The 12,765-nt window shown below is 38.5% G+C and overlaps 1 protein-coding gene across 3 annotated transcripts in view; it reads left to right on the forward strand.

Annotated features, from left to right (window-relative positions):
* The window catches only part of SORCS1 (sortilin related VPS10 domain containing receptor 1), a 597,227-nt gene that overhangs the window by 375,825 nt on the left and 208,637 nt on the right, over window positions 1-12,765 (forward strand). For all 3 annotated transcript variants that reach the window (XM_033183443.1, XM_033183451.1, XM_033183459.1), the window contains exon 4: window positions 10,804-10,962. In XM_033183443.1, coding sequence (XP_033039334.1) covers window positions 10,804-10,962 — 159 coding nt within the window. The remainder of the gene's footprint in view (window positions 1-10,803; window positions 10,963-12,765) is intronic.

Raw genomic sequence — 12,765 nt, forward strand, 5'->3', positions numbered from 1 at the left:
GGGCACCTGTAGTCCCAGCTACTTGGGAGGCTGAGGCAGGAGAATGGTGTAAACCCAGGAGGCGGAGCTTGCAGTGAGCTGAGATGGCGCCACTGCACTCCAGCCTGGTGACAGAGTGAGAGTCCGTCTCAAAAAAAGAAAAGATTTAATGATTGCCCCACCGGACTTCAGACTTGTGTGAGGCCTGTAGCCCCTTTGTTTTGACCAATTTATCCCATTTGGTGGGAGCATTTACCCAATACCTGTACCTCCATTGTATTTTAGAAGTAACTAAGTTGCTTTTGATTTTACAGACTCAGAGGTGGAAGGGACTTACCTTGTCTCAGATGAGACTTTGGACTGTGGATTTTCAAGTTAATGCTGAAATGAGTTGAGACTTTGGGGGACTGTTTGGCAGGCATGATTGGTTACTAAATATGAAAAGACATGAGATTTGTGAGGGGCCAGGGGTGGAATGATATGGTTAGGCTTTATGTCCTCTACCCAAATCTCACCTTGAATTGTGATCCCCAGGTGTTGATCATGAGGGTGGTTCCCCTTATGCTGTTCTCATGATGGTGAGTGAGTTCTCATGAGATCTGTTGGTTTTATAACTGTTTGATGAGTTAATTTATCATGCAAGTCATATCTGAATGTCAGTAATAATATTTATGATGGTGCCATAGGAATAAGCCAAGACTTTCAAAGTCAAAATGTAATGTATGTTCACCCTATTCATGACACATTCAAAGCAAGTCAAACTATCTATGAACTGGATTTCATATGATCAAAGCAGCTCTTGAATCAAGATCAGCCAACTTTTAAAATGATATCTTCATGAGCTTATTCAACTTATCACGAATATGAACCTGGGTCTGAAAATGGCTTTTGTATAGTCACAAAACAGAATTGGAGCTTTTATAATTGGACTTCATGGTAGCCCCTTGATTAGGAATTATTCTTATTGATGAGGATCCTAACCTATAAGCAATTGTGGTGACTACCTATATAGAAGTTACTAGCCCAGAACCATAGAAAGATCGTGTTTTTTGAAAAGATTTAAAGAAGGCAACATTTTTGTTCCCTTTGAGTACAAAATACTTTTGGGGTGTTGAGAAATACCACTGAAGTCAAGAGAGCTGATTTTGTGGTTGTTTTCTTAAAGTGTGGATTCCCTGTTGGTAATAACTTGGAGCAGATGAATGTTTTATGGGGTTGGCATAGCAGCAGTAGGAATTGAGCTATGCAGCAGGATGCAAATACAATTTAAAAATATATAAAATAAAAATTTTAGATGGTTTTATGTGGGCCTGGGCATGATAAAAATTGAACTTTCTGTATGTTTCTAGAATACATTTACAATTCACTTTCAGACCTAAATGGCCTTTTGTTGTTGTTAGCCCAAGGCTACCTAAAAATCAGTAGGTTTATTTTAAGATCCATTTTTCAAACTGAAGGGAACATTAAGTATCCTATTTTCAGTTTCCTGTTTATGTTGTAAATGATATTTGTACTTTTCCTGTGAGCATACAGGAACAAGGACTACTTTGCTTTTAAGAAACCTATATTTCATGATATCAGATCCTTAATTAAATAGAGGATTATAATGCCTGGATATAGATTCTCTTTATTAGAGACTTACTTATACACACTTTAATGAACATTGAACTTGTCTATTCATCTATAATTTAATATGGGTAATTTATGTACCCTGAAAATTAACACACCGAAATTACTCAACTTTGGGTCCCTTAATGTCCCTGAGAGGGAGTAAACGCAATTCACTTGGTCTTCGATAAATATACTCACCTTAAACTGATAACAGATTAGAAATTTTCAGTTTTCAAAAGTTTAAGGTAAGAGCTATTTCATAGCTAAAACCCAATGAAAAATCTGGCAACTTCAAGGTGTCTATATCCCAGGAATACTATGATTATGGGGACATTTTAATTCATATTGAACATAATAATTACAACTCTTTATCATATCTGTTGTATCATATCATATATAAAACATATACTTTTAAAAATTATAAGTGACAAGTTTTATAGAAGATAGTTGTGGTTACATATCTTCAATATGGCTTGCCTTCTGTGTGTATGTGTGTTTATGTTTGCATATGTGTGCGTGTACATGCTTTTCTTCCCTTAAGAGGTGAAGTCTATTTTTTCCTCCCATTAAATCTGACCCAGAATTCTTTGACCAATAGCACATGGCAAAATTGATGTCCTGGGTCTTCTAAGGATGAGTCATGCAAAGCTTTGCACCTTCCACTTTAGCCCTTTGGAACACTTGATCTTGGGCCATTCACACTGAAGGAAACCACTGCTATATAAGAAATTCAACTATTATGAAACTGCCATGTTATGTGATATTCAGCCACATGGTGAGTCCTGGAGGATGAGAAGCCATGCAGGGAGAACGAGAGAGGCTAAGCCAGATACAGGAATGAAGGAGCCATCTTGGAAGTGAAATATCCAACTCTGGCCACAACAGTTGACATCATGTGGATTTGAGACTACCTACTTAGCTCAGCTTTTCCAAAAGTCCTGCCCCACAAAATCTTGAAACAAAATGCTTGTTTGAAGCCACTGTTCTGAGATAGATTGTTCTACAATACATAAGTGGAACAAAACTCCTTTTCTCTTTAATATACTATGTCAGTTCTACTGCTTCTGAGGTATGTATATTAAGATGGAATTAAACCTAGAATATGCAGTCATGAAAAAAATCATCTGCATAAAACACCACACTACTATCTTTCCTGCTGTGACTGAAATCAAAAAAGAGAGAGGAAAGCAGCAGATGATGTAATTATGCTCTGGCATGTCAATTAAGCACATTGACCCTTTTCCACCTCTAAACAACAACTTGAGATGATCAATGTTTGTTATTAAATAACTGAAGAAGGAAGGAAAATATTACATGAAATGGACTTCATTGTTAACATGAGAGACTTCTTCCTAGATGACCCCCTCTAGGCCCATCTTCCAAAGAGCTCTGCAGTAGAGCTGCATTAGGCTCTTCTCACTTCACTAATCTGCAAATCCTGTATAAGAGAAATCCCTCGTAGTCTCCATAGTCTTTTCAGGAAAGCTTTAATAGTCAAATACATTAGCAAGGTCTCTTGTGGCTGAGATTTCATTAATCTTCCCCAGTATACCCTAGTATATTTGCCAGTTTATCGTGAAGCATTAATATAAGTAAGTAAAATTAAAACATACTTGTTAGTGTACGAAAGGGAAAAATTTCCCTCTACCCTCTGAGTGCTTTATAATTGAGTCCATGAAATAAACCATCAACCATCACTGGACAGATTAATAAGAGAGAAGGTAAACAAATGTATTACATGTACAGGGACATCACATGAAAGAAAAGTGAATACCAAAAAACCCAGTGAGATCTAAAGGCTTATATGCCCACTTCATAGAAGGGAGGAGAGGAGGGATGTAGGCAATTTAGGGAAAAGTAAATGAATTTTGGGAAAGACCAGTTGGCCCTCAGAAGAACAGGTGATAGCCAGTCTGGGTGTAATGTCGACTTCTAGTCTCTTCTGTATTCTGAGTTCATCTTTGGTTGATGAGATTCCTGGGGAAGGAATTTATGACAATTGAGTTATTTTAGGAGGATCAGTCTTTAGACAATTAAGGAAAGCTCCTCTGAACTTTCTGTGTTTCCCAAGTGCCTTCAGTTTGAAGTAATAAGTATACCAAAGCAGCATCTTTTGGGGTGGCATTTCCTGAACTCCTTCATTAGGGTGATGATACAAATACAGCAAGGGATGAAGAATGTGGGTGAATCCTGTTCACTGATTTTTAGAGTGGATTAATGTCTATGGATTTTTCATTTTACTTTCCTGACTTTCAACTTGACACTGACTCAGACTCTTAAATCAAGTACACAACTTTTAGATTTTACGAAAAATGGATTTCCCTCACTTAAATCAATGTTAAAATATACTGATAGCTTATCTTTCCTGCTCTGTCTTCTCACTTGAGTTTCTTTATCATTTCCTGTGGAATAAAGAGATTTCTTATCAGAATAAAGAGATTTCTTATCATTAAATGAACATCATTTCTTGTAAAGTTTCCCATGAGCAAAGAAGATGAATGTCCATTTCTCTTAGCATCATGGCTCCTTCTGATAGCAGCTAACATTTTAAAATGATGTAACCTTTTGGCATTTATACATCTTTGGGAATTTAAGAGAGAAGTTACTTTGGGACTTGCAATGGCGATGGAAGTATGTTTTGATTGGGTTGGAGCAGAGGCTAGGGGATAATGATGAGATTTTTAAGGTGGCTCAAATATTCTCAAGGTATTTAATCAGTTCTCATAGTGACTGCAATAATAAAAACATTCTTTGAATGTGTACATCATTCTTTCCTTCTGAAATACCAGGTTTAGTTTTGTTTGTTTGTTTGTTTTGAGACGGAGTCTCACTCTGTCACCTAAGCTGGAGTGCAGTGGCACGATCTGAGCTCACTGCATGCTCTGCCTCCCGGGTTCACGCCATTCTCCTGCCGCAGCCTCCCGAGTAGCTGGGACTACAGGTGCCCACCACCACACCTGGCTAACTGTTTGTATTTTTAGTAGAGATGGGTTTTCACTGTGTTAGCCAGGATGGTCTCGATCTCCTGACCTCATGATCCACCCGCCTCAGCCTCCCAAAGTGCTGGAATTACAGGCGTGAGCCACTGCACCTGGCCCCATGTTTAGTTTTTTAAACCAGATGACCCAATGCTAAGCATTAGTTAATATTCCATATTCCCCACTATTACCTCAGTATAATATTAATAATAGCTATTTCTCCAGCAAAATGAGTCTTTTTTTTTTTAAATGACAATTAAGCATGGGATGCATTTATTAGGAAAACAGTTACACTGTAATAGTTCTTATTTGCTTTAGCATACAATTATTTGGGAACCAGCATGTGGGAAAATGTTTGTTTCTCCACCAATAAGAACATTACATCAGAGATTTTTGCCCATTTCTATTATTCTTTTCCCATCCATTTTTATGATAAAGCATAAAATCCAACCTATGGGAGAATCATGCTGGAAGGACAAGGTAAAGGAAGCCAGAGCCATTGTGAAAAATCTGGGGTATGAATCATGACTGGCTATTTTGATCTTCTGACTGTGTATTTAAAACCAAGAAATTATTTTTGTTTATTCAAGAATGTAGTGTATTAGTAACACTTGTTACTGAAATTCTCCATTATCTTGCACCCCATTTCTTCTTGCCGCCTCTTTTTTTTTCTTAATCTAGGCAATATTTTTATGAGATATTTGCATTGCCAGATTTATATGTCTCTCCCTCTCTTTTTTGGAATTCAACTATCATATTTTAGCAGAACACAAAGTACAAAATATGCCATCCTTTGTGGGGTAAATGTAGTAATATTTGCACAAAACTTAACAGTGCTTTTGCACAGAGAATCTTATTTGATCTTCACCCAAATCTGTGCAGGGCATGACATAGATAACCTTATCACTGACTAGCTGTGCAACCTTAAGCAAATTGTGTCATCTCTCTAAGCCTGATATCAAATGGACATAATGATATCTACCTCAAGTAGTTTTCATAAACAGTTTAATGGAATAATTCAGTTTAAAGCTTTAGCGGAGACCCTGATACACAACAGCTCAATAAATGGCAACTTGTTTATGGTATCACTACTATCTTCAATGAGGAAACTGAGACTCAAAAAAGGATTAAATGAGCTATAAGGCCTTCAAAGTGGCACAACTGATAATGGCAGAGAAGAAATTCAAATCCAAGTTTTTAAACCCAGGCCCCCTGCTATTTCTTGTGATTGTACTGTACCCTTCTTCTCATGGTGTGAATAACCTTCACTAAGCACACTCCCTTCTTTTCTATTTTGTGAGGAAAAGTACACATTCATGGAGACATTGACTAGAGCCAGGTTTAGGATTAGGTTATGGCTCTTCCTGTGGAACACAAGTCAGTGGTGCACCAGCCCCATGCTCAGCCCTGCAGATCAGCCCTCCATGGAAATATATACATGGACAGATATTTCCTTATAGAAGTTCAGTGCCATTCACACAGTAAAATAGTGTTTGTAAGTTTCGATTTCTCTAAATTGTCTCAAAGGAGAAGACTGTTCAGTAGTCCCAAGTGAAATAAGAAGAGATGTCCTATACATTTTCTTTTTCTTTTTTGAATCATCTTCCAAGGACTATAATTCACATGTTGTCATTCCTGGTAAACCTTACTCATCTCCTATGTACTCTATGGAATTGGGCAAGAGGTACTGAATGACTCCTCATTATTGTTACAAATAATCATTAATGGGTTGGGTCTCTTGGCAAGGCAATTAACACACATATAAAGGACTGAAATTACATGCTCTTTAAAAAAATGTTTCTTCCCATCCTTGCATGGTGGCTTATGCCTATAATCTGAGTGTTTTGGGAAGCTAAGATGGGAGGATCCCTTAAATCTAGGAGTTTGAGGCTGTGATCATACAACTGCACTCCAGCCTGGGCGACAGAGCAAGATCTTGTCTTAAAAAAATTGTTTTATGCTTCTTTTTTTCCCTCAAAAAAAATCTAAGTCTGTGGATCCTCACTAGAAAACCAGTTTGAAAGCAAAAGAACGGAATAAGCTCTTTAAAATACAATGCCATAGTTTCCCAGTCATTTCACTGAATCACTTTCCAGGTCACAAGTGGACGGTCTGTTGCCCAAATGTTCTGTTCATCTCTTAGTATTGAATGACGCGATTTTGTGCTAATAAACAAAGATGGTACATAGGTAAGCTTCGTTAAGTTTGGAAGGGTGGGATTTAGGAAAATTGCTTATGGCATTTCCATTTTCTTACAGACTCATTTCTATCAGTGTGTGCTTGATTTGAGCTTTTTTCTTTTTAATCTCCTTCCTCCCCTTTCTTCATTGTTTGTATTTCTGTGATTTTCTTTCCGTGGATCATTCTGGGATCCTGTTCAACTTTCCCTAACACTGTCCTCCAAATAGTTGCCAGCTGATAAGGACTTACTGCTCTTTCCCTCAGCTCATCTGGGAAGGATAAGTGCTCAGCCCGCATTGAAAACAGGTAGCTTTTCCACCCTCATTGGTCAGCAGATGACTTACTTTCTCTGATTACATTTTGCTTAATTTGTTTTCAATTTTGAGGTCAGAGGTTTGCAAATAGACTTTCATGCTGTTTATAGAGAGAACTATTTCTGTTGGAGTAAAGTGGGTAGCAGTAGATAACTGGAGTGCCTAATTGCTGCTGTTGCTGTTTTGCTTTGCTGTTGTCATTATCATTATGAAAAGCATTTATTATGCACCTGTGATATGGGCATCTGGAGCTGAATTAAGCTCTTAGTAAAGCAAGAGGGATATCCACACAGCAGCCCATTACCTCTGCTTGATTCCAGCCCATTTATGACAAGGAGTAGACAAATGAGCAAACAAATAATGAACAACACATAAAAGAAATACTTTTTCCATTAGGAACAAAGAAATGGTACGAAAAAGTATATGCCCAGAGGTACTGAAGAACTCTTTATTAACTCCACGCCACATAGACCAGTAAATAGCGAATTCCAAAAATAACATATCTAGGAAAAGAATTTGGAAAACTAGATAGTAGCAGCATTCCTTTGGGAAGAAGGTCCACAGTAGATGACAACTTGGAAGAATCAGAAAGCTGCCTGCCAGCCTTTTGTAGAATTACTTCCTGTAGCCATATGTTGAATCTGGAGCAAGTCAAAGACAGTGAAAGTGCGTTTAATTTTTGATGGCACTGAGCTGTCAGAAGGACTAATACCAAAAATAAATAAATAAATAAATAAAAAGAGAAGTGACATATTTGAAATCTATAAATTGCATTTCATGTTCATTTGTCTGCTCTAGGAAAAGCAAATAAAGTTTCTTCCTCCTCCTGAAGTGGGTGATGAATGATTGCTTGGAGCTGGGTGGCAGGATCCTGTGTTGCCATTATTGACCTTCCGTGGAAACAATTCATCTGCAGGTGCAGTCAGTGCAGCGTCGGCACACCCTGCAAGGCATAAGTAAACTGACTGTAATCACTCATGGGTGGATCTGAACAGAGAATAATTACTTTCCTGTTAAAGGCAGTGTCTTTCTCTTATCTTCGCCCTCCTTGCCTCAAGTAGAACAGCGAGGATTTGCTCAACGGGACTGGAACTCCCAATGTGTCAGGGGTCCCTGGCCTCCAGGCAGCAGAAGGCAGGAATGAAAAGGACTCATTCATTCATTAGTCCATTCCTTTATTCATTTACAGTGATATGTGGACCTACTATGGAACAAGCTTTGTTCCAGGCAAACAATGACCTCCCTTGAGGGCTGCATAGAGAAGGTGGGATTTTGGTCTGCCTATTTTCAATATCCAGAAAAAAGCCAAGGATACGAGTCGCTTTATTTTTATAACATTAAGTTTCCATCTGTTGGGAAATACGTGCATTACTCTGCCATTCGCACCCAATATTACCCATTGCAGGATGTCTTATGCAGTCTGATCATGTGGAGTATAAATGAGTATCAACAATATTTTAAAGTGATTGATAAAAATCAGCTTGCTTTGGGAATATTCTGTAGGCCTAGTTTATAATTGTGTTTAATTTTATTTTGATTAAGTATTCTGCCAGGAGAAGCAGGTGGGGAGATCTGTTCTCATGGGAAAAGAGGAAAGCATATTCTGGCTAACAGGGAACTAGAAAATCAGAGTAGGGGAGGGAATCACCTTGCCTGAGACAGTAGATATTCTATAAAATTGAGCCTCTTCATGTTATCATGGAAATGACTTTTTGGCAGTAGTGCAAAAAGGTTGTTTTACATTATTGTTAATTGTGGTTAGAGACACAAAGCAATATAATCATTTGATGGCTTATTTGTTATTCAAAAAATGACAGCTTTTATGTGCCCATAAATATGAACTCATCTGGAAATATTCCTGTGAATTAGGAGCCATCTAAATATACTTGCTTAATGCATTCACTAGATTTTAATGAAGCCATATGAGTTTGTACTTAGTAGATTACCTGATGGCTCCTTGTCAGCCATCTGATGAGGGAACGCTGTCTGCTTGGTGAACGTGAGACAGAGAAATCCATAACTTTGTCAGAATTTATGGTTGGTGAGCAGTGGCTTTCCTGGAACGTGGTACAAGAGACAATTAGTCTTCAATTTTGTGTGCGCTTTTCATCTTGTCGGGAGTGTGGCTGACAGCAACAGCATTGCCTTCACCCTATTACATCCCTTTTCTCCTCTTCAAGAAGGGGATGTTGAAAGAACAGCAAGGAACCTTAAACTTGTCCTGGATAACATAAACAGAGTTTGGGCAGAGTGTCTGGCATGTGATCCTTTTGTGTCATTTACAGCGACAGGACACCACTTTCAAAGATGACATTAACTGTTCAGAGGCTTTAATATGATTGCCTCCAAATGCTTGAGAAAGCTCCATGTGTTTGCCTGGCACTCTGCTCTTTTAAGATATGACTCTATTCCCCCCTCTCTCTCTCTTTCTTGGAAGTGCAGCATCCTCAGCTGGTAATCTTTAAACCCTGGGTTGCAGTGATTTCTCTTCATACAGCAACACATTAAGCACATATTTCATGCTTCCCTGAACCAAATTCAGAAAGTGCCAATTAATAAGTTGATGGGGAAGAGGTCAATGGGTAGCATTAAGGCCACCTGCCTGGAGACACCAGGTGCACACTTTGAGTGAGTGAAAGGAGACCCACAGACAGTTGGGAATGAAGTAATTTATCACAGATTCCTGGAGACATAAAACGAGAGGATTTAAGGCAGTTTTGAGGGCAGCTCCTCCGTCTTGCTGCTATTGTGATTGATCCCATTCCTCTGGACAAAATTGGGCATCCCAGTGAGACAGTGTAAAACATCTAAAGTTGTGAATATTTACATATTTATAGCTTCTTCTGTGGTGCAGGTTGTGAAGAGCAACCAACTTTTCTTGCAGAGAGTTTTAGAGACTCATGTGGACTTAGAAGTTGTGCAGCTTCCATCCATATCTCAGAGTGTTCTGGGCATCTTTCTATATACTCATCTATTCATTCATTCATATGACAAATATTTATCAGTGTACCATACATACTGGACCTTAGTCTAGCTGCTGGAAATACGTCTGTGAACTATACGGACAGCTATCTCTGTTCTCACAGGGTTTATTTTTTAGTAGAGGATATGTAGACAAGAAACAAAATAAATAAGTAAATTATGTAGTAGGCTAGAAGGTGATGAGGGTGGTGGGGTAAAATAGCCTTTGTTAAATTCCTAGAGAAAGCTTCAGAGCCTACACTTTGCCTTAAGACTCAGAAAATCAGGCTAAGTTAGGATGACATAGGATATCATTGAAGTGGAATGAAAGGATTTGAGGTAGGGAAGAAAAACAATGGACTCCATCCTCTTTCTCTTCCACCTTTCCCACAACAGACTATAACCAGTCTTTTGGTCCCCCAAAATAGAAAGTACATAAGGCACAGTAGGAAGAAGGGAAGAAGGGTAAGTGTGCCAGGTTTAGGAAATAATCTTGGAAATAAAACAAGGGGTCCCCTAAAAGAGAAGAGTATACAGTTACCTATTTCATCCCTCATTCTTTCAGCTTCTCCTACTCCCTTCATTTCTTTGTAGAAATATTTTTGTAGCACTGATCCAAGATGGAAGAATAAGCCTGACAGAGTCAAGGTCCCTGTTTGGCCAAGCGTTATTTACCTGCCCCTGTCCTTCCCTTGTCAAAGTTTAGCTAATTTTCAAGTTTTGCAAATTTGTAAACTTAATTTTCTGTTGTTTCTTTCTCCAACAATTCTTTGCTGCAGATAATGTTGCTCACAGACCCGGAGATTGAGAGCAGCTTACTGATCAGCTCAGATGAAGGCGCAACTTATCAAAAGTACCGGCTGAACTTCTACATTCAAAGCTTGCTTTTCCATCCTAAGCAAGAAGACTGGATTCTGGCATACAGTCAAGACCAAAAGGTGAGCATGCTTACCTTGTTTGAGACAGTGAAGCACGGTTCTCCGGGGAAAATAGTGCTAATTTAATTATCTCTTCATTTCACCTCAATGATCATTTTTGTTCTGAGCAGTAGCCTGACCTCTGTGCTAATGGGACAAGGGAAATCAAGGAGAGTCTCAGGTTGCTTGTTTAAATCATGTAAATATCTGAAACCACTTACCAAGTAAAGATTAGGTGTACTAAGTAAGACGTGGTGGAGAAGCAGTTCTTAGCATAGATGCTTAAGATAGTCAGGAGTCTCTGACCCCCACTGAGTGGAAGACAGTGTCTTAGTGGATTGGTGATCATTTCTCTTGGTGAAGGACCCATGGCTTTTCTCAGACTCTTAAAGGGAAGCATAACCCTGAAAAGGTTAAGAACAGGAAGTAAGGTTTTGCTGAAACACTGAGAGAAATGGCCAAAGGAAAAATAATGATGTATGTAGGTAACCTTATGCAGAACCTAGTCATCTCAGAACTTCTCTTCACTTGGTGGTAAGGTTGAAGGAGAAGTCACTTCGTGAGAAAGGATTAAATGAGCTCATGGTATTAGATGTGTGTGTATGTGTGCATATATCTCATAAAATGTCATCCTATAATATGTATTCTATACGGCATATATACTATAACATACATATGGTCCCTGCCTTTAAGGAAACTTGTATTCTCGGGTAGAATAAAAGGCTAGCAATAGCTAATAAAATTAAATTAAAATGAAAAAGAAGTAGCATTTACACAGGCAAATGTGAGAGAAACTCTGGCCATAAAAGCCAGAGGGATAATTGGTGAAATACTAGAATACTCCTTGTGAAATGCATTATTCAGTGAAGTCATTCTGAGAATTCTCCTTAGAGGAATCATGAATTAGAAAGTACGTATATTTAAAGAAATACTGGACTTAACTAAGTGAGGGGAATATTCTGGGGTTTTATTTGTCTGGGTTTGCGTAGATGTATGGCATTTTTGAAGGTAGGAGCATGGTATAAGCAACTTCCCAAGGTCTCTACTGACAGGAGCATTTTAAAGGAAGCAAATTAAAATTCTTAAGATTGGAGTTTTATTCATACTGCCCCTACTGCCAAATAAAATGCACATTAAGCCTAAAAATAGAAAGAATTTACAATTCATTATTTTTTTCCTCTTGAGCAGCCTGGCTACCCTTTCAGCAGAGTGTACAATTTTGTTTCTGGAGTCAAGCCACAGTGCATTTGGTCCAGGATGGTGCAGTTAACAGAGGCAAAGCCTGACCAGCTCAGACAGAGTATTAGTCATTTAATCCACAGGGTTATTATATTTTATTCGACAGTTGGTTAATTTTTCCCCCCTGATGCCAGAGGCGCAGCGAGGGCCAGATTTACCTGCCTAAGTAAAAACTCTGCATCTTTGCAATTATGCTGGAGGAGATGCCCAAATATGTAACTCTTTCCGTCCCAGCACTTCAAAGAGTGCCTCCCGTGGTCACTGTGGCAGAGTGGATGATACAAGATCAGTCAGGACGCCTGGGCTGTGACTTCAACCCAGCAGCTTAACGGTGAACAGTATTTAGCGTTGGTTTCCTTTGCATTAAAATGTGTTTGTATGGATAATTATAATTGTAGGTACCTTTCCAAAGTGATTTAAAAAGAAACAAATATTAGATGCCACATCTCTTTTAAGTGCCATGCATGATACAGTGTTGATATAAAATAACAATATTCTGTCCATCTGGAGATAGATGATTAACACATTTGAGTTGGTCAATAGTTTAAGAGAGGCCACAAAGGCAGTGCTGTCACTGAATATTCT

The sequence above is a fragment of the Trachypithecus francoisi genome, unplaced genomic scaffold, assembly GCF_009764315.1.
Source record: "Trachypithecus francoisi isolate TF-2019V2 unplaced genomic scaffold, Tfra_2.0 Contig01579, whole genome shotgun sequence".
Classification (NCBI taxonomy): Eukaryota; Metazoa; Chordata; class Mammalia; order Primates; family Cercopithecidae; genus Trachypithecus; species Trachypithecus francoisi.